This window comes from Talpa europaea (genome assembly GCF_964194135.1).
Source record: "Talpa europaea genome assembly, chromosome: 7".
Classification (NCBI taxonomy): Eukaryota; Metazoa; Chordata; class Mammalia; order Eulipotyphla; family Talpidae; genus Talpa; species Talpa europaea.
Window position 1 is genome coordinate 118,566,882 of NC_140074.1, and position 22,702 is coordinate 118,589,583.

The window sequence follows — 22,702 nt, forward strand, 5'->3', positions numbered from 1 at the left end:
AGTTAAGGAGTCAAATCCAAAAACACAGTAGTAAAAAAATACAAACCCTAAGACTGTAAACCGGGGTTGTTAAAGAGGTTTAATCTGGGAGAATGAATATTAAAAATAGAAGAAAGTAGAGGATAAAATTCCTTTTTTAAATTCCTTTAACTTGTAAATTAGTGCTTGATTTTTTTAGGTGTAATTTGGAGAGTGCAACTGTCACTTATGATAAGAATTATTTTTTGTTTTACAGTGGGCAGATCAAACTAGCAGATTTTGGACTTGCTCGACTCTATAACTCCGAAGAGAGGTAAGACATTCATGAAAATTTATGTGGAAAATGAAAGAAGTGTCTCTTCTTGGATATCCTAGCTTTATGCAACTTGTAATAACTGTCAGCCTTCCCTAATTTTCTAAATGTGTTACCACATAGATTTTAGACAGTAAATTATATTTAAATTTTTGAACAAACCTTAAATTGATATCAAACCAAATTGTATTGGAAGTTATTTCTTCATTTCCTACCTTTTTCCAGTTTGCTTTTGAAATTTACGTTGCTTTGGAGTTATTTTGACAGTCCCACTGGTAGCTATTCTATTTTTATCTAATTGTACAGTATTTTTCATCAGATGCCACTGTAAATATGACGTGGGTTTTTTTTTTTTTTTTTTTTTTTTTACATTTCAGTCGCCCTTATACAAACAAAGTCATTACTCTATGGTACCGACCTCCAGAACTTCTACTAGGAGAGGAGCGTTACACACCTGCCATAGATGTGTGGAGCTGTGGGTAAGACCTTCTTTTTGTTTTATTTGTAACTAACATATTGAACTTAATACCCTGTTATCAATCTATAGCCACTATTTGTGTTCCACCTAAAATTCATTTTTTCCCTCCTTAAGCCTTAAAGATGGGAATAAACTTTTTAGCTAGATTTCATAGAACTCTCTTGGCTATTTTTATTTTTAAAGATTTTTATTTATTTATGCATACAAGAATTAGGTTTTAGGACAGAGGGGGGTGTGTGTGTGTTTGGGGGGGTGAGATGATTCACCAGAGACAGAATGGGAAGCAGAATACATGGATGTACTGAAATACACTGCTGAGGGGAACTCACTATGTGAGTTAACTTCCTAGCCTGGGATTGAACTCATGCCACAGTGGCTGGCGATGGCTTGATAGCACTGAGACTTTAACCCCTGTACCACGAGGGAGGCCCTCTTGTCTATTTTCAGTATCAGAAACACACCTAAAAAATATTTGCCCAATTGTCTCTTTTTTTAAACTTGGATTGAATTGGGATCCAAATAAGGTCCTTAGATTGGAATGATCTCATTTTTTTTTTTAAATAGATTCTCCCTTCATGTCTCTTAGGATTCCCTCCCCCCACTTTGCAGTTTCCTTAGAAGAAACTGGATCATTTGTCCTGTAGAGTTTCTCACAGTCTGGATTTTGTAGATTCCATCCTTAGCATGCATTTTAAGCATGGTTCTCTATCCTTTTTATTTCTTATAAATTTTAGGTGAATTCAAATATGTTTCCCAGCCACTGAAATTACAAGTTGTTTTGAATAGTTTTTCTTCAACTTTCTCCCTCCCTTTGATTGTCTTTGGGGAATACTTCTTGGCAGAAACTATATGGTCAATGATATATTAGCGTGGGGAGTGAGAGGCGTGGGATTCTTTGCCTAGGCAGTCACTGATTATGTTAGCTTAGAGAATTTAAAAATAATCCACTACAAATTAGTCTGCCTTTTATTGTCACCTTATACAGGCACTTGTAAACAATGTCTGATAAAATATTCATCCCTCTCAGGGCAGAGTTACACAAACACATGACACATGCCACTTTACATAACATGCTACACTCTAATTGAAATGTTACCAGCTGTCATCCACAGCCATTAATTTGTGATTATTTTGTGATGGTGATTTCTAATAGTATTTTTTTTTTTTTAAGATTTATTTTTATTTATTTATTTATACAAGCACTGGGTACAGTCAGAAGCGCGGGAGGGTGAGAGAATTCACCAGAGCCAGAGTGGGGAGCAGAGCAGGCAGAAGGACCGAAGTACATTGCTGAGGGGAGCAGCGGGCGGCAGGAGAGGTCTGTGCGCCATGTGGGACCCTCGCCCGGCGGCCAGGGAGCAGCCGGGGATCGAACTGGCGCTGCGGAGGCTGCGGGCAGCTTCGCAACCCAGTGCTCTACCGCTGCGCCACCGGGGAGGCCCAATTTCTAATAGTATTTTTTCTGGAAAAAAGTTGATATCTATTTGGCTAACCCTTGGTACAGTTGATATAGAAAAGTTAGTGATAGAGATTTAATACTTTAATTTTATTTACTGGGTTTTCAAGACGAGACAGTTTTTCCGAAGACCAAAGAGGGGGATTTGAGATTTGTTTTTCTTTTTTTTTTTTTTTTTTTTTTTTTTGTTTCATTACAAACTCACAGATTTAAACATGTTTGATATTTTATTTTTTTTAAAGATTTATTTATTTATTTATACAAGCACTGGGTACAGTCAGAAGCGCGGGAGGGTGAGAGGATTCACCAGAGCCAGAGCGGGGAGCAGAGCAGGCAGAAGGACCGAAGTACACTGCTGAGGGGAGCAGCGGGCGGCAGAAGAGGTCTGCGCGCCATGTGGAACCCTCCTCCGGTGGCTGGGGAGCAGCCGGGGATAGAACCGGCGCTGCAGAAGCTGCTGGCAGCTTCGCAACCCAGCGCTCAACCGCTACGCCACCGGGGAGGCCCTGTTTGATATTTTAATCCATTGTGGTTATCATCATTATTCCTGTTTGAACTCTTCCAGTTTTTGGCCAGTGGGTGTTTATTCAGCTTAATTTTTAAGTCCTTTTGATATAAAAGTAGTAATCTTTGATAGCCTTCCTTGTTTTCTACTTCCAGGTTCATTTTGTTCATTTCTTCAAGGAAACTTAGTCCCTTCCAGTGGAAAATGATATTTAGGGACCATAATTTGTTTGTTACGGACATGAGCCATGTTCATTCAACTTTCTTATGCTGTGTGCTACATATATTGTCCCTTACCTTCATACTTTATGGTTCTGATATATACACTTTCTAGTGGAGCATATCATTTTCCCCCATTCTTTCCCTCCTCCACTAATGTCAGTCTTTAAAAAGAGTACTGCATGGGGTTTTATTTCAAAATTCAAAAGGGTGATAGAGAAAGCATAATTTTTTAGGTAGCCTACCCAACTCAAATGAGTTAAATTTTAGTGACTCAAGCTGCGTGTATTTGCTCTCTGGACTATTTGCTTTAACAGTATTAGTATTTAAATTGTCACAACTAGGCTCTAAAGTTAACACCCCATTAAGATGCAGGGAGGGGTAGCAGGTGGGGAAGTTTATAGCTCTGTTAGTATTGGGATTTCATTCTGCATCCTCAGTGTAGTAGTATTGTGTTGATTCCATAAGGGTGTCTTCCCCACCAAAAACTGGCAACTGAAAGAAAAGAAAACACAATTGGAAGTTAAAACTTTCTTTAAAGCCCATGATGCATCCAGTTGAGATTTTTGTTTGATTTTTGATATGAGCATACTATTTTAGTGATTCATGGTATCTTTCTGAAAATATTTTTTTAAAGATTTATTTATTTGTTTGTTTGTTTGTTTGTTTATTTATTTGTACAAGCACTGGGTACAGTCAGAAGCGTGGGAGGGTGAGAGAATTCACCAGAGCCAGAGCGGGGAGCAGAGCAGGCAGAAGGACCAAAGTACACTGCTGAGGGGAGCAGCGGGCGGCAGGAGAGGTCTGAGCGCCATGTGGGACCCTCCTCTGGTGGCTGGGGAGCAGCCAGGGATCGAACCGGCACTGCAGAGGCTGCGGGCAGCTTTGCAACCCAGCACTCAACCGCTGCGCCACCACGGAGGCCCCTGAAAATATTTTTTTAAGATTTATTTATTTATGCATACAAGAGCTGGGGTACAGGCCAGAGATGCAGGGGGTGAGAGGACTCATCAAAGATAGAGTGGGGAATAGAACAGGCAGGCTGACTGAAATACACTGCTTGAGGGGAGCAGCGGGCGAGGCAGGAGGAAGTCTGCTGCACCATGTGGGTTTCTCCCTGGCTGGCCGGGAATTGAACTCGTGCTGCAGAGGCTGTGTATTGCTTCATAGTACGGTGCTTAACCTAATCTTGCGCCACCAGGGAGGCCCTCTCTGAAAACATTTTTGTGGGATGTTACAGAGAATTGATGGAGCAGTTCAGTTTGAATTTAGGGAAGAAACTGTAAAGAATAGTGCAACAAATTATACCTAGAGTCTGAGAACTCATCTGGTCTTTTGTATCATATTTTATCATTTGTAACAAGCTGGTTAATGTGGAAAACAACTAGAGTTTTACCTTTTTAATTATATAATTTGAGAAGATATTGAAAGTAAGAATTTGTATTTGAGGTTAACAATAATAGAAAGGTGCTGATAACTTTAAAAACTAGGTTTGTTGGGCCTCCCTGGTGGCGCAGGGGTTGAGCACTGGATTGCAAAGCTGCCCTCAGCCTCTGCAGCGCTGGTTCGATCCCTGGCTGCTCCCTGGCCACTGGAAGAGTGTCCCACATGGCGCACAGACCTCTCCTGCCGCCCGCTGCTCTCCTCAGCAGTGTACTTCGGTCCTTCTGCCTGCTCTACTCCCCGCTCTGGCTCTGGTGAATTCTCTCACCCTTCCGCGCTTCTGACTGTACCCAGTGCTTGTATAAATAAATAAATCAGTCTTTTAAAAAAAACAAAAAAACAAAACTAGGTTTGTTTTGCTTTCTCAAGTTTAGTCAAGCTAGAGAATTTCAGAATAAAACTGTATAAACTTTGGTTTTATGTGTATTTGTAAATAAATGTAATTTCAAAGCAAAGGACAGTAAGGATGTCCTTTGTCGTTTTTTTCCTTTCCCACTTTAAATAAAATGAACTAGTTCAGGCATACAGAGATATATAGAGTATTTGTGATTTTTTTCCATTTGTTTTAAATTTATTTTAAAATAATTTCAATGTACAGAAAAGTTATTAGAATAGTATACAGAGAACTTCAGTATAGCCTTCATGTAGATTCACTAAATTTTTACCCTTTTAATTAAGGCATATAATAAACTATATATTTAAAGTATACAATTTGTTAAGTGTATACTTATCCTTAATAATATAAGTATATATACTGACATATACACTAGTTAAATCATCATTACAACCAACATAATGATTACGTACAAATGGTTTTATATGTTCCTTTTTAATCTTACTCTCTTGGCCACATCATGCCATATAGATTGATTTCCATTTCTAGAACTTTATGTAAGTGGAATCACACAATGCATGATCTTATTTTCCCTCTAATCTTTTCCTGAGCATAATTTTTGTCAGATTTATTCATGTTAGATTGAGTAATTTTTTTTTTTTTTTTATTTTATTTTATTTTACCTCTTACTACTTTTGCCTATATAGGCACACTTCAGAGGTATTGCAGGTTCAGTTCCAGACTATCTCAATAAAGTGAAATTTTTTTAATATTTATTTTTATTTATGCATACAAGAACTGGGGTATAAGCCAGATGTGTGGGGTGGGGGGCGAGAGGATTCACCAGGGAGAGTGGGGAGCAGAACAGGCAGATGTATTGAAATACACTGCTGAGGGGAGCAGTGGGTGAGACAAAAGAGGTCCCTATTGAACTTGTGATGCAGTGGCTGGCGACAGCCTGATAGCGCTATCCCTAACCCCTGCGCCACCAGGGAGGCCCTAAAGTGAATATTACAATAAAGATAGTCACACAAATAGACTATACTTTAGTCTATTAAGTTACAATAACATTATTTCTATAAAAGCATTGTATATGCCTTAATTTAATGTGACACAAACATGACAGGAACTCATGCTGTCATGCAGAGTTGCCAGAAACCTTCAGTTTCTATTTTTGAAAAAAGACTGTCTACAAAGTACAATAGAATAGTGTGGGCCTCTATGTTCATGTGTGTGTGATGCAACATATAAGATATACATTGGATAAAATACATATACACACACTCCATATCTTTTTCAGAATTATTCCAAGTAGTTGCATGTATTTTGCTCCTTTATCTCTTAATATTGAATATACATTTCCTAAAAACAAAGACATTCTCCTATATCATCATAATACAGTAGTCAAATTCAGGAAGTTCAGTACTGATATACAGTATTTAATGGAGTATTTAGCCTGTATTTCCATATTTTGTCAGTTCCCTAATAATCTCTTGGAAATAGTACCATACCCGAATACCTCCATCAAGAGGATTCAGTCTAGTATCATTACATTTAGTTGTCATTTTTTTAATGTATAACCATTCCATAGCCTTCATCTTTTATGACATTTACATTTTTGAAGAATACAGACCAGTTACTATATAGATTCAGGTTATAAATTTTAGGCTGGAATCCCCCATACGTTTTATTTTCAAGATGTCACATTTGTACTTAGGAACTTGGTTTACCTCTTATTAGGTATACTAATTTTGGTCACTTGGTTAAGGTGTTGTCTTCCTTCCCACTAAATAACTATTGTTACTAGTTTTTCTTTTGTGATGAATCGTTTGTGGAGAAATATTAGAGATTATGTAAATTAGCCAATGGAATTTTGAAAGACCTTTTCAAAATAGTAAAGGTTTTTAAGGATAATGTTTTTAGAAGTCCTGTTGAAACAACCTGGCTGATGACAAACTTTTCTTTGCAAATATGGCACCAAGAGGGCTACATGTAGGGCTCATTCTACAGAGCAGGTGAATGAAAAAAAAAAAAAAAAGGTAATAGCTTTCCGGAACTGTTGAGCATCTTTGTAAAAAGGAAATATGGGTTTTTTCAGTCTTAGTTTACAAAGGATTCCTTAGTTTACAAAGGAATCGATACAAAAGGATTCCTGACTCCCTTTCTCTGTCTGTAGACTTATCTTTTAGTTTGATCAAATTTTAAAATGCCTTTATACTGTATTTTTACTGCAAGAAATATTTCCATTTACAAAACTCAGACAATACAGTTTTGGGCTAGTTTACAACATGGTATATTAGATGCAGCCCTATATGTTGTAAAAGTTTACTGAGTAATACTTTAAATGGGCTCTAGGGGATTTTCTCTTGACCTCTCAATTTTACTCTCTTTAGATGCATCCTTGGGGAACTGTTCACAAAGAAGCCTATTTTTCAAGCCAATCTGGAACTGGCTCAGCTAGAACTGATCAGGTACAACTGTGCATGTGTTCTGGGTGTCCATTTGTGATAGGTAATCTCATTGTCTGATTTCTAATGCTTTTCACTCATCCTTCTAAATGATTTTAGGCTCTTTATGTCCAAGTAAGTCTATCTTCACTTAATCAGGTTTATTTTTATTTAGTTAGTTAATGATTTATTTATTTATTTATACAAGTACTGGGTACAGTCAGAAGTGTGGGAGGGTGAGAGAATTTACCAGAGCGGGGAGCAGAGCAGGCAGAAGGACTGAAGCACACTGCTGAGGGGAGCAGCGGGCGGCAGGAGAGGTCTGTGTGCCATGTGGGACCCTGCTCCAGTGGCTGGGGAGCAGCTGGGGATCGAACAGGCGCTGCAGAGGCTGCGGGCAGCTTTGCAACCCAGCGCTCAACCACTGCGCCACCAGGGAGGCCTTTTTTTTTTTAATTTTTTTAAAGATTTATTTATTTATGCATATAAGAACTGGGGTGTTGGCCCAGAGGTGTGGGGTAGGGGTTGAGAGGAGTCACCAGAGACAGAGTGGGGAGCAGAACAGGCGGATTGACTGAAATGCATTGCTGAGGGGAGCAGTGAGTGAGACAGGAGAGGTCTGCTGCGCCATGTGGGTTAGCTCCCTGGCTAGTGATTAAACTCGTTGCAGTGGCTGCCAACAGCTTTATAGTGCTGAGACTTAATCACTTGTGCCACCAAGGAGGCCCAATTTTCTCATGGATTATATGTGTAATTGTAATCCACCTACTTTTTTATCTTTGTATACTTTTTTTTCTAAGCACACCATTTTCAGGATAGCTGTTATCATTCTTACGTTAGATTAAGATCACATTTATTTAGCAAACATTTATTGAACCTGTTCTGTAACAAACTCCTTTCTGTTAAACTTTAGGATTTAGAGTTAAATAAGACAGGTCCTGCCTTTAGAAAGCACAGAGTTTAGTCATATGGTATATAATCAGTTTTATAAGATAGAACCTATAGTAGGATTTGATGAAGGCCAGGGATTAGGAAGGAATTTGGGTTATTTTCCTCAGTGAGATTTTAGGGAAGAGTACAGCAGGGTAACACAGACTTTTTTTAAGGTGGTATTTATGGTACCTCCTTTGTTATTAAGTAAACTCAATTGTTCATTAAGATTTCCAGTCTTGACTCTTTTCTGCCAGTTTTCCCTATATAGGGACATTTTGGACCAACTCAAAACTAAACAAAACTTGTAGTGAAACAAAACTATGTGGAGGAGACCAGAACAAAACTAGTAGTGAAAAACTATGTGGAGGAGTAAAACATGTTTTACAAAACCAAATATGTGAATTATTTTGGACTATTGTGCCAATATTTTCACTATATTGTAATTTTTCTGTCCTATTCTTAACCAGTGAGGTCATGTTTTACCTTTCTATATGCCTTCTAATTAAAAAGCCAGGATTCTCTAGGCCTCAGAAGGTGGTAATTTCTGCTTCTGGAATCTCCAGAATTCATGATGCTGACTTACTTGTTTCCTTGTTTTTGCTTTGATTTTAGTCGACTCTGTGGTAGCCCTTGTCCAGCTGTCTGGCCTGATGTTATCAAGCTACCATACTTCAATACCATGAAACCGAAGAAGCAATATAGAAGGCGTCTACGAGAAGAATTCTCTTTGTGAGTTTCGCAAAAGTATACATCTAGTTTCTGTGTTTGACTGGTATTCAGACTTCACTTTTTCCTGGCTTATGGAGCTAGCGTTGTCCTAATTTATTATAGTTAATCACTGTAAGAAAGCATCTTATTTTTGAATAGTATGTGAATTTTATCTTAACCCTTTTGTAATTTGGTTTTATGAAAACTTTAGATCATACAACACCATTTTATTTTGAACAATAAATATTTATAAAACACTAGTTGTTTTTTTAGTCTTTCCTAGAATGAAACTGCTGGCTTCACGTTTTATATGTATTATAGCATTTCTTAAGTCTTGTATAGAAGCAAATATGCTTGTGCTAGTGAGCTTCCTCTTGCCTTTCTACAGTTTTATGTGGTGTTGGAACTTCAGAGACATTTGACACAGGCTTACAGGTTTAAGCACTATGAAGTAGTTGTGAACTTATTCTTCCTCTTTCTCTTCACAGCATTCCTTCAGCAGCACTTGATTTGCTAGACCATATGCTAACACTGGATCCTAGCAAACGTTGCACAGCTGAACAAACCCTTCAGAGTGACTTCCTGAAAGATGTTGAACTCAGCAAAATGGCTCCTCCAGAGTAAGTATAGTGGCCGTGTGGTGATCCTAAACTTCCCTCTAGGCATCAGGAGATGAGAAACTCAGTAAGTTTTGTAAAAGAATTACAAATAACCCAAGTCCCAAATGGAGAGATGTACTAGAGTTAATGTGGTTGAAAAGAGGTTTGTTTTGATGCTGTGTTTTCTTTTTTAACATGGAATAGATTAAGATACATATCTCTTAATTTGACTTGGGCTATTTTCTTTTTCTTTCCTTTTTTAAGATTTGTTTATTTATGAATAGAACTGGGATGTAGGCCAAGGTATCAGGGGTGAGAGGATTCACCAGAGACAGAGTGGGGAGCAGAAAAGGTGGATTTACTGAAATATACTGATAAGGGGAGCAGTGGGTGAGACAGGAGGTCTTTTGTGCCATATGTGGGTTAGCTCCCTGGCCGGGGATCGAACTCAGTTCACAGTGGTGATAGTGCTGAGGCTTAACCCCTATGCCGTCAGGGAAGCCCCTGGGCTATTTTCTTTTGTGCCTGAATTCCTGCCATGTTGCCCTTGAAAATCTTCCTTCTAGCTTTTGCTCTTAACCAGTCCATCTGCTTGAATCCCCTCTGTCTGTGATGACCATGTACATATCACACTTGCAAGGACAGTCCTAGTTTTAAATAGTTTGCATCACTCAAGTCATAGTTCCTAGATTTTGTAGATAGTGGTCTTAGACTGTGTTGTCTCTCTTTCATCAGGATTTTTTTTTTAAGGATTTATTTATTTATGGGCTGCCCTGGTGGTGCAGGTTGTTGAGCGCCGCACTGTGAAGCTGTCTGTAGCCTTTGCAGTGTGAGTTAGATCCCCACCTGTCAGGGAGAAACCTAGATGGCGCAGCAGACTTCTCCTGTCTCCCCCGCTGCTCCCCTCAGCAGTGTATTTTGTGAGTATGCCTGTTCTGTTCCCTGTTCTAGTATGCCTGTTCTGTTCCCTGTTCTGTCTCTGGTGAATCCTCTCACCCTCTCACACATCTGACCTGTACCCCAGTTCTTGTATACATAAATAAAAATCTTAAAAAAAAAAAAAGATAACTATATTAAAAAAAAAAGATTTATTTATGTATACAAGAACTGGGGCGTAGGCCAGAGGTGCGGGGGGTGAGATGATTCACCAGAGACAGAGTGGGGAGCAGAACAGGCAGATGTACTGAAATACACTGCTGAGGGGAGCAGTGGGTGAGACAGGAGAGATCCACTGCGCCATGTGGGTCACCTCCCTGGTCGGGGATCAAATTCATTCTGCAGCAGTTGTGGATAGCTTCTTAGTGCTGACTCTTAACCTCTTGCACCACCAGGAAGGCCCCTTTCTTCAGAATCTTAATGAATTTCCTGTGTTCTTTAAGAATACTCAGCAGTTCTACACTCACGTCTCAGATTCTGGCAGATAAAAAGACTTACCATTGAATACATTTTTTTTTTTAAGATTTATTTATTTTATTTATTCAAGCACTGGGTACAGTCAGAAGCGCGGCAGGGTGAGAGAATTCACCAGAGCCATAGTGGGGAACAGAACAGGCGGACTGACTGAAATACACTGCTGAGGGGAGCAGCGGGTGTGACAGGAGAGGTCTTTCACGCCATGTGGGACCCTCACCGGCAGCCGGGGATCGTACCAGCGCCGCAGAGGCTGAGGGCAGCTTTGTAGCCCAGCGCTCAACCGCTGCGCCACCAGGGGAGGCCCCACCATTGAATATATTGCTGACAGCATCATAGCTTTCATGTTTTGGGGCATTCCCTTCTTACTAAGTCTTTCTTAGAAAGACTGTATATGTAAAAGAAATGGGTAGAATTTTAGTACATGAGTTGGTAGTAACTACAGATCTCATTGTTTCAAAGAAATGTCCAGATTCATTTACTGTACTAGAATTTTGATACATTGAATGTTACTTGCAACATCTAAGCTTTTTACTGAAATTTGGAAACTCTTGTTACAGACAGATTTTGGCTGTGTTAATCTTCATTGTAGTAAGATTTTTTTTTTAATTTTATATATTTTTTACATCATTTTTCATTTTTGTGCAATGTATGCATTTTCATCTTGGTTATAGTCCCCATACAATTCCCACCCCCCCATTGTAGTAAGATTTGACCTCCTTGGACTGTTCATATTCTTGAGGATGGGGACATGTTGAAATATATTGAAAACATTAAGCTATATCATAAATGAAAATATCTAGGCATGGAAATTTAGTGGGCAAGTAGAAGAAAGAACCAATTTTAAAGTCCTCACAGACCAAATAACAAATTTGATTTACACAAAGGTGGTTTTATCATGATACACTGTGTGCTTTTAAGATTTAAATCAACACCTTGCCCAGACTCTTTGTAGCTATTAAAAAGCCAGTCATTTCTGTCTTGTCCATTCTCAATTGAAACACAACTAATGAAGTTCTCCTTTATTCTTGTTATGCCAAGTAAGAACCTTATTAAACTTAACTATTTGACTGGAATATAAGTGTTTATAGAGCAGGTATGTTTCTAATGTTGACAAGCTCCTCACTTTTCACTGTAGAAATCATTTGAGCTTTTGGACGTTTATTTCCTCAGTCTACCCTATGCCATAATTCCACTGACACTGCTACTATATTTACTAACTTTCCTGGTTATTTTTGTTTTCCTTATCCTTTCATTTCTCATAGCTCTTTACCTTTCTATTTTAATCTCTTATTCTTCCAGGCACTCACTCCTGCATTCCCATATACATTTTTCATTTGCTTTGTCTTTTTCCAGCCTCCCCCATTGGCAAGACTGCCATGAATTATGGAGTAAGAAACGGCGACGCCAACGACAAAGCGGTGTTGTGGTAGAGGAACCACCTCCATCTAAAACCTCTCGAAAAGAAACTACCTCAGGGACAGGTGCTGAGCCTGTGAAGAACAGCAGCCCAGCACCACCTCAGCCTGCTCCTGGCAAAGTGGAGCCTGGGGCTGGGGATGCAATAGGTCAGTGTTGGGAAGGAGACCTTGTCCTTTCATTAAGCACATTCTTTGACAGGTTTTGAAGGTTAGGGGCAAGGATATATGTGTGTTTGTGTGTGTATGACTTAGTTTACATCCAGTGAAGCAATAGTAAACAAGTTGATATCCTAACTGTGGGGAAAGGAGAAAAAACGACAGGTGTACTTGTGGTCTAGAAAGTCTACAATAGATTATTTTCCTCACCAGAAATAAAAAACACTGTATCAACTAGAAATATGGCATAAATCAATGAATTAAGTAAGTCAGTTTAATTTAAGGTTAGTTTGCCCATTTTTTTTTTTTAATTTTTTCTTTTTTAAGATTTATTTATGCATACAAGAGCTGGGGTATAGGCCAGCGGTGAGAGGGGTGAGAGGATTCCCCAGAGACAGAGTGGGGAGCAGAACAAGTGGATTGACTGAAATGCACTGCTGAGAGAAACAGTGGGCAAGATAGGAGAGGTCTGCTGCACCATGTGGGTAGCTCCCTGGCTGGGGATTGAGCTCATATTGCAGTGGCTGGGGATAGCTTCATAGCACTGAGTCGTAACCCCTTGCTTAACCCCTGTGCCACCAGGGAGGCCCCGCCCATGCTTCTTATCACGTAACTTGGAGGCCTATTTATGGTAGATTTGATAAACACCTTCTGGGAATCTGGGGACCTCCCTGGTGACATAGGGGTTAAGCCTCGCTGCTATCACACTGTCACCGCTGTGGCCTGAGTTTAATCCCCAGCCAGGTTGCTAACCCATGTAGGACACAGCAGACCTCCTTTCTCACCTAGTGCTCCCCTTATCTGTATATTTCAGTAGATCCACCTGTTCTGCTCCCCCCCACTCTGTCTCTGGTGAATCTGCTTACCCCTTCAACCCCCCGCACCTTTGGCCTAAAACCCAGTTCTTCTATGCATAAATAAAATAAATCTTAAAAACAAAAAAACCTGAGAATCTGTTCATCTATTCATGTTAATCACACAAAATGAGTTAGTTCCATACACTATAATTTGATTAAATATATCCAAAACTATATAACAAACTATTATGGCAAAATAGTTCACGATAGCACCAACTTTTCTGAACTGCAGATTTCCTTGGCTGTCTTTCCCTTCCTTCTCCACTTATAACAGTGATGCGCAATGTTGGCTGCACATTAGAACCGACCAGGAAACTTTAAAAAATAAACCTGAACAGGGTCCTCCCTACTGGCGCAGGGGTTAAGTCACAGTGTTGTCAAGCTAAATGCAGCCATTGCAGCATGAATTAGATCCCAGGCCAGGGAGCTAACTAACATGGCACAGCAGACCTCACCTGTCTCACCCACTGTTTCCCTCAGCAGTGTATTTCAGTGGATCTGCCTGTTCTGTTCCTCACTCACTTTGGTGAATCCTCTCACCCCCTGCACCTCTGACCTACACCCCAGTTCTTGTATGCATAAATAAATCTTAAAAAAAAAAAAACCCTGGACAATTGCCAGATCTGTAGGGTTGGGACCTGAGACATTTGAATTTTAAAATCTTTCCCAGTAATTCTGATACATAGTAAGGGTATGGGTTGAAAATCACAGACCTTGGAGGATATAGACAAAATTAAATCCCTTTTATTCACAATATAGATATGTTTTTTCAGTCCATGCATTTTTAAATGAAAATATAAGTAACAAACTATGTCATGATAATTTGAGGCATGAAAAATGAGACATTCAAAATGAAATTTTTTTTAAAGATTTGTTTGTTTATGCAAACAAGAGCTGGGGTACAGACCAGAGACGCAGGGGTGAGAGGATTCACCAGAGACAGAGTGGGGAACAGAACAGGCAGACTGACTGAAATACACTGCTGAGGGGAGCAGCGGGCAAGGCAGGAGAGATCTGCTTCGCCGTGTGGGTTTTTCTCTGGCTGGCTGGGGATTGAACTTGTGCTGCAGAGGCTGGGGATTGCTTCATAGTGCGGTGCTTAACCCCTTGCGCCACCAGGGAGGCCCTCAAAATGAAATATAATTCATATTATTACAAGTTGCTGTTGCCAGTTAAAGAAAGCAAAGGTCCTTGCCTTACCTCAACCTCTTATATTGGCTCTCTGTCTCTCCACAGGCCTCGGTGACATCACACAGCAGTTGAATCAAAGTGAATTGGCAGTGTTACTGAACCTGCTGCAGAGCCAAACCGACCTGAGCATCCCTCAGATGGCACAGCTGCTTAACATCCACTCCAACCCAGAAATGCAGCAGCAGCTGGAGGCCCTGAACCAATCCATCAGTGCCCTAACGGAAGTGACTTCCCAGCAGCAGGACTCAGAGCCTGTGGCTCCAGAAGAGTCTTTGAAGGAGGCACCCCCTGCCCCACTGGTTCATCCTTCAGCAGAACAGACAACCCCTGAAACTTCAAGCACACCAGCTGACATGCAGAATATGTTGGCAGTTCTCTTGAGTCAACTGATGAAAACCCAGGAGCCAGCAGGCAGCCTGGAGGAAAACAACAGTGACAAGAACAGTGGGCCACAGGGGTCCCGAAGAACTCCCACAATGCCACAGGAGGAGGCAGCAGGTAAACAGACCGGTCATGAATCTCATTGAGCTCAGGTGCTTTTGATCCTCTTAAAAATCTCTTTAACATTTTCTTTTTTACATCAATGGCCTCAGTATCAGTTTTCTGTAACCTAGTCTACAGGAGAACATAGCACCAAGTTATGTATTTCTTGCCCAGCTTCTCTTATTTAATTCTCAGTGCTTCTTAAAGCACCTTTTATATACTGATTGTTTTTCCTTTTCCTAGGAGGTAGGTAAGTAATTCCCCTTTATTCTAAACCAAAGGAAGCCACAACTGTAGCTAGTGATGTATTTTGAACCACTGTGTGTGTGGTGGCCAGCTAGTACTACACTTGAAAATCTGGCTTCTAAACAAACCATCATCAGATTGTATTCTAGTGTATTGGATGCTAGATACTAGAGTCTTACCTGGAAGATGCAGTCAAGAAAACTCTAATAAAATATGATTGTAATCTCCTGGAGCATAACTTGGGTATATTTCTAAGTAGATAATTAACATCATACATTTCCTTTCCATGTAAAAATGATTTCTTTAAATCTTTGTACCTGAAAGAGGAAAATTGAATGGACCCCAAATTAGGAAGTAAGCATTATATAAAAAAGAAATTGACATGACCAAGGCATATTTTTGTTAGAAGGCAAAGAAGTTTAAATTTTCTAATCAATTCTGATTCACAGTCTATTTGCAAAGTCTTTACTTAACTGAGTTTTTCACCACCTTGGAAATTTTCGCTGTGCATGAAGACCCTATGAATTGGGGAATGAGAAGAGGCACAAGGGCTGATGAGGTATACTAATCTTCAACTTTAGGGACCTGCATGTACATTTCATATGGGATGGTGCAGAAAGTATGTACCTTATTTCCACTGGCAGAGGGTCAAATATATAAGCTATTTTTCATATGTAAATCTTTTTAAGACTGGGAGATAACATAAATAAAATTAACCCTCTTACTTTACAGATAGGAAAATTATAGTCCAGGGAGTTTAAATAAGCCTGTCTATGGTCTCACTACTGGAAGCATATTATTGGTAGAAGCAGAACTAGAACTTGTTTCTGTTCAATTCAGTTTGCTACTCTCATACTGATAGCAGTTATTTTTAAAGAGACTCCAAGACAAAGAATAACAGAACACTAATCTAGAATTAGTGTAGGCTTCTTTATCTCATCTCTCTACCCTGTTTTTTGTCCTCCCTTATCCCCCCAAAAAATTCAGCTGTAATCAAAATACCCGAAAGAAATGGTTCAAATCAAATAACAGTAATCGAAAGAAATTCACTAATTATTGAGCTGTCAAATGGTAAAATTGAACTAAAGTTAAGATCTGGCCTATGGCTAGAAATTGTTGGATTTACTTTTCAGAGAGTAAAAATGTTATTCCTAATTATTATAGTTACCCTGGGTTATCCAGTTGGTGTTTCCTGTGTCTCCCTGTTCTTATTTCTCCCCAGCTGACTCTCAGTTGGCCATTTTACTGTTCATTTTTACTTCCACCAGAGGGCAGACTTTAAGCCAGAGAAGGTGACAATCTATCACTTTGTATACTGTTTAGTACTCTATACTTTTTGGGTAAGGATATGGTTGAAATCTAATGAATCACATGTTTTTAAGGTATTTGTACATTTCATTAACTGCCCCCCCATTAGTATAGGTAATATTGTTAACACTTTAAATCTTATAACAGTATGTTTTTTTTTTGTGACCATTTTTAAATTCCTTTAAGAAGTTTCATTAACTTTAGTAGTTTTTTCCAGTCTATCTGCTTTTTCTACCTTGAAATTGTTTTTATCCTCATTCGTGTGAAAGAATTTGAGCTCAAAGATTAGTTCTGTTGAAACACAACTAGGCTGTTTACATAAAAGGTAATTTTTAAATGACAAGTAGTATAGCTAGAAAATATTAGTTCTGCCCACTTTTGCAATTAGAAATTTTTAAAGTTGTTTGTGCTTACTATTAAAAAATAAACAACCTGGTGTTCCATTTCATGTATATTCCAAAAGTATTTTAAGAAATAACTGGTAACTGTAATGTTCTTAAATACATATTGTAAATAGCAAAATGCTCTGAAATCTATAGATCTTTATAGTCCAGTCAGCTGTCTCTTTTTTTTTTTTTCAGGCTATTCTCAAAGTTGTCAGTTTTCCATGGCTAATTTTTTCCCCTTAAATTCATTTTTCTTTATCACCTAATCAGTCAACCAATTAGTATTAGTCAATTATATATGTATTGGGTGACCAACTCATCTCTGTACTATACTTTCAGTTTTAAAAGTAAAATTTTCCAAGTTGGGAACCTCCTCAGTCCTGGCCAAACTTGGTCTGTTGGTCACCCTACTTTTGTGTTAAATATAGTACCAGATCTCATCCTTGCACAGCACAAATCAACAATTTGTAATGCTTTCATCTGCACGCTATGGGGAATGTATATTTTACTCATTGTCTTTGCAGAAATATAACTGTAGTAAATATACTATCAAAATATCTGATTATAATTGAAAAACTATTTTTAGCTTGTCTGAGTAATGACTTTATGCCCCTCGCTCAGATAATAAAAATTAACTCTATGGACATTTAAAAATATGCTTCCATAGGGAACAGAAAGATCAATCATTTTGAAGATATCACAGAACATTAAACCTTTTCTTCAACAGAATGACTCCCAGCTTTCTAAAGGCACTGTTATGACTGCACTTGGTTTTATATGTCCTCAAACTCATGCCATTTTACATTTCTACTCTCCTACCTTAGCAGGTGTTCATTATCAAACAGTGATTGCCATGCTTAGGCAAAGTTGACTAGTAGTGGGAGAAAAAAGATCTGAGGAGTGGTTCAAGAAAGACAAGATCTTTGGAAAGACAGTATAGTATATTAGTTCAATATATTTATAAATACCAACTTCTTGTCACTATCTCTGAGAAAAACATGTTTGTCAACAGCCCATTCTGCATGACACTGCTTTAGTGATTTTCTTTCTGAGCATGGAAAAATACAGGAAGTTGGGGGGGAAAGTAGAAAATTATGACACAAGATTGCTTTAGTCTACAGTTAATTACTGTAAATAGGAAGTTGAATGACAGTATGGTGGTTAATACCACTTTCTTCAGGATGTGACTATGGGGAGAGGACTGAAGTTTGGAGAACCAAGTGTATATTTCTGCATGATGGTAATGAAAGGTTTTTACTTTTTCATCTCTCCTGTATATTCTTTAAGTTCTGTTTCAGGTGTTAACCTTATATCATCAAACGTTCTGTAAAATGTGTTAGCTAAGTCCATGGAAGGTCTCCTGTTGTACAGCAAGATTATGTTCTAGAAATGTGACCACAGCATGTATATTGTTTCTTCTCATCTTCCTTCTTTCCACTTTATTTTCATTAATGTTTTGATCCAACAGCGAAAAGGGGTGGGAAATTGCCAACAGACTACATTTTAGAACAGTTCTTTAAGGAAGGAAATCTCAGACAAAAATCAGGACAATTATTTGAAACATGATCATTTTACACCAGCTGTTAGATCTAGAATGCATTTGTTTCACTTTTAATCAGTTGATTTTATTTATAAATTGCAATTTCTTGATCCCAAGATTTTATTCTTTTTATATACATATATATATATGGTTACTTGTATTGATATTTGTTTATGTTGGGCAGTGTGTGTGTGTGTGTTTGTGTTTATAATCACATGTGATTTTTAAGATGGTGTTTAAAAGAAGTAACCCTTCCACAGCATGTCCTCCTCACATTCTTCCACCAGAGAAGAGGCCCCCTGAACCCCCTGGACCTCCACCGCCGCCACCTCCACCCCCTCTGATTGAAGGCGATCTTTCCAGCGCCCCCCAGGAGTTGAACCCAGCCGTGACAGCCGCCTTGCTGCAACTTTTATCCCAGCCTGAAGCAGAGCCTCCTGGCCACCTGCCACATGAGCACCAGGCCTTGAGACCAATGGAATACTCCACCCGACCCCATCCCAACAGGACTTACGGAAACACTGATGGGCCTGAAACAGGGTTCAGTGCCACTGACACTGATGAACGAAACTCTGGTCCAGCCTTGACAGAATCCTTGGCTCAGACCCTGGTGAAGAACAGGACCATCTCAGGCTCTGTGAGCCACCTTGGGGAGTCCAGCAGTTACCAGGGCACAGGGTCAGTGCAGTTCCCAGGGGACCAGGATCTCCGTTTTGCCAGGGTCCCCTTAGCATTACATTCAGCGGTTGGGCAACCATTCTTGAAGGCTGAGGGAAGCAGCAACTCAGTGGTACATGCAGAGAACAAATTGCAAAACTATGGGGAACTGGGGCCAGGAACCACCGGGTCCAGCAGCTCAGGAGCAAGCCTTAACTGGGGGGCCCCAACTCAATCTTCTGCTTTTGGAAAACTCTATCGGGGGCCTACAAGAGTCCCACCAAGAGGGGGAAGGGGGAGAGGAGTTCCTTACTAACCCAGAGACTGATTTCAGCATCCTTCCCTATCCATTCTTTCCAACGAGTCCTCTGAACCTTTAATGAAATCATTTATCAGAGTGAGGTAATCATCTGCATTTGGCTACTGCAAAGCTGTCCATTGTATTCCTTGCTCACTTGCTACTAGCAGGTGACTTATAACGATGTTGGCACCAGTTCCCCTAGATGGGCTATAGCCAGAACATTTACTTCAGCTAGATATAAGTAGAGAATATGGAGAGGGTCATTAAATTGAAAAGTAAATATTTTATTAGTTCATTGCCTGCACTTCTTGAGCAGAAGAAAAAGAAGAGTTTCAATTTTGAGATGGCTCAGGAGAGGCTCTCTTTAAGTTTTTAAAGTTTTTATGGTTTCTTTTAACTTTTTTTTTTTTCTTTAAAGAGAATAGTGTACACAAAATTTGAGCTGCTCTTAGGCTTTTGCTAAAAGAGAAACAGTGACCTGGCTGATTTAAATAAATGTTTCCTTTCTCTCCACCATCTTACATCTTTGCTTTCAAGTAACCTCTTTTTTTTTTTTTTTTTAAGCCCACATTGAGCATCTTGAACATACCTTTTTTCCAAATAAATTACTTACTCTCAAAGTTTGTTCCACTTTTACAAAAGACATGCCCTGTCTCCCTGCATATGAAGCAGGTTACCGAAAGTGACATTCCTGGGCGAGGAGGTAGACTAACCTTATCGCTTCCCTTTTTTAACCTCATTTCTGTAGTTTCTGTCTCTCTCTACCCCCCTTTCCCTTTCTCCTTCCCTCTTTTGCTCTCCCTCCCTCCCTGCCTGTCTCCCTTCTTCCCTCCCGTCTTGTTCTCTGAGACATTTATTTGGGAAAAAATATTCTTCGAGATGCCCAAGAACCTGGGATAATTCCTTTACTTTTTTTGAAATAAAGGAAAGGATTCAGACTCTTATAGTGTTCTCTGTAACTCTTCAATTCTAAAATTGTTTTTTTTTAAACCATGTTCTGATGGTGAAGTTATTTATAAATGCAGACGACATAGGACATTGTGGCTGAGCTGAGGTTAGAGATGATGCCTCCATACCTAGAGGGCTAGTAAGAGTGGTTAGCATATTGTTTACACATATATTTTTATGTCAAAAAAACTTTGAAACAGAGCATTGTAATATTGTCAAAGAGAAAAAAACATCTTGAAAATACATGGAAATATGACTTAGTTTAGGGTGGATATTTTTCTGAAGATATATCAATACCTGAGACCTTTTTAAAAAAATAATTTTAAAAGAGCAGACCATAAGAAAGATCAGTATTGACATATACACATCTCAGCATGTATATCCTGCCAATTCTTCTAGGGATTTTCCTCCAGAGAGTTTTGGTTTTGGTAAAAGGGGTTAAATTATGACTTCATGGCAAAACCTTGCCTGATGATGAACAGGAAATGGAAAAGGGAAAGGCTTTCTGGGTGGAATAACTTGGGGAGGTTTCTCATTCTGGCTTCCATTTCTATGTGAGTACCAGCATATAGATAGAGTGTTTTAAAAAATACACATTCATATAAATTATCTTCACAGACTTAGATCTTTGTGAAATGTAGGTTTAGCCCCCTTTTACAAAAAAAAAAAAAAAAAGGGCAAGCATGCTTCAGCATCTTGGAGAATAGTTTTCAGAGTTCAAGTGAAGTTTCGTGTTTCAATGCCAAGTTCATATATTAAAAAATAAAAACTATTGTAAGAGGAAGGTGCACTAATAAAAAAAAAAACTTTAAAGAAATGAAAGAAGAACCCTCTTCAGATACTTACATGAAGACTATTTCCCCTGTTACTGAAATAGGTAGATATCGGTGTGTGTATTTCTTTATTTTCTGGTTTTTGATCTGACCTTGCCCTCAAGGTCAAACACTGATTAGAAAGAGAATCTTCTAGCCATTTTGGCGTTGATGGCTTTTTATACCAGTGTGTCCAATTATATTTGTTAGACTCACTGACTCAATAATTGGTAAATTTCATTAAAGTTTATCTGAACCTTTTGTCTGTTGACTTCTTAGTCCTCAGACATGGCCTTTGTATTTTAGAACATTTGAATTTGAGGTATTGGGCCCCACTCTCCCATTTTTGATTAAAGAATTTAAGCCTGGGATGCTTTCAAAAGTATCCGATGACAAAAATTGGTTTCCCATCAAATATGAATAAAATTCTATATATATTTTAATTGTATTTTGGTTATCAACAATCAATAATGTTTTTCCCTCCCTACCACTTATTTTTAATTATGCCAAATACTCTAATATGCTTAAGTCTCCATTCCCCCATCCCTACTAGGGAAGAGGGTGAGTGTATGTGTGTATGTGTATGTGTGATCCCATCTCATTCTCATCCCCCATTTTGGGACTCTAACCTTTAAAATGAAAAAAAAAAAAAAATTGGTAATTTTTACTTTCTAAGCAGAGGAAACAAGAAACTCACTTAAATGTCCTGGAATCTTTGTGGAGGAAGAAAAGGTATTTGTTAATTTTTCAGCTGTATTATCTAACATGATGGAAGTAAAGGTTTGGCAGAATTTCAACTTAACTGTTAGAAAGTTACAAACCCAATTAATTATTCAAAAGTGGTTTTGGTTTGGTTTGAATTACTGTACCATAGGAGATATTAAGACCATTAAATACATTATTTTGAACAGATGAGAAAACTGTTCATGAGTGAGAGAGAAAACTGGTTTGACCGTGATCATTTTTGTGTTTTTCCCAACAAATTTGCTTGACCCAGTTTCCTTAGTTCTTTTTTCAACTGTCCTTAAAAATGATAAGGATTTGAAGATACCAAATCTATGTTTGAAAGCAGGGCAGTTAGCACAAATTTGTAAGTAGGACTTCTGTTAGCTTAGCCATAGACATCACCCAACCACTTGTGTGTGTGTGTGTGTGTATATATATATATATGAGATATATATATACATATATAATATACATATATAGTTACAGTACTAAAATGGTTACCAGCCGGTTTTGAGAGAGAATGCTGCATCAAAAAAAGTGTCAGTTGCCACCTCATTCTCCCTGATTTAGGTTCTGACACTGTGTTCCTTTTCTCTCTCATTTTTTTGCCCCCCACTGGGTGTACCTTGTCTATGTACAGATATTTTGTAATATATTAAATTTTTTTCTTTCAGTTTATAAAAATGGAAAGTGGAGATTGGAAAATTAAATATTTCCTGTTACTATACCACTTTTGCTCCATTGCATTTACTTCTCAGTCTGTACCCTCTGAGTAGATTTAATTATGTATAAAGGACATTTTTCCTCCACTTTATCTTAGGGGTACTTTATCTCAGAATTGCTGTAT

The 22,702-nt window shown here is 38.7% G+C and overlaps 1 protein-coding gene across 2 annotated transcripts in view; it reads left to right on the forward strand.

The window, feature by feature from the left end:
• Positions 1-19,384, forward strand: part of CDK12 (cyclin dependent kinase 12) — a gene marked incomplete at both ends in the record, with an annotated part of 53,463 nt that extends 34,079 nt beyond the window's left edge. Inside the window, 8 exons of one of the 2 annotated variants that reach the window (XM_084238532.1) lie at positions 236-292; positions 670-771; positions 7,120-7,197; positions 8,719-8,835; positions 9,303-9,434; positions 12,180-12,391; positions 14,494-14,946; positions 18,672-19,384. In XM_084238532.1, coding sequence (XP_084094658.1) covers positions 236-292; positions 670-771; positions 7,120-7,197; positions 8,719-8,835; positions 9,303-9,434; positions 12,180-12,391; positions 14,494-14,946; positions 18,672-19,384 — 1,864 coding nt within the window. The remainder of the gene's footprint in view (positions 1-235; positions 293-669; positions 772-7,119; positions 7,198-8,718; positions 8,836-9,302; positions 9,435-12,179; positions 12,392-14,493; positions 14,947-18,671) is intronic. The other variant, XM_084238533.1, reaches the window with a different exon arrangement.
• Positions 19,385-22,702: the final 3,318 nt, after the last annotated feature.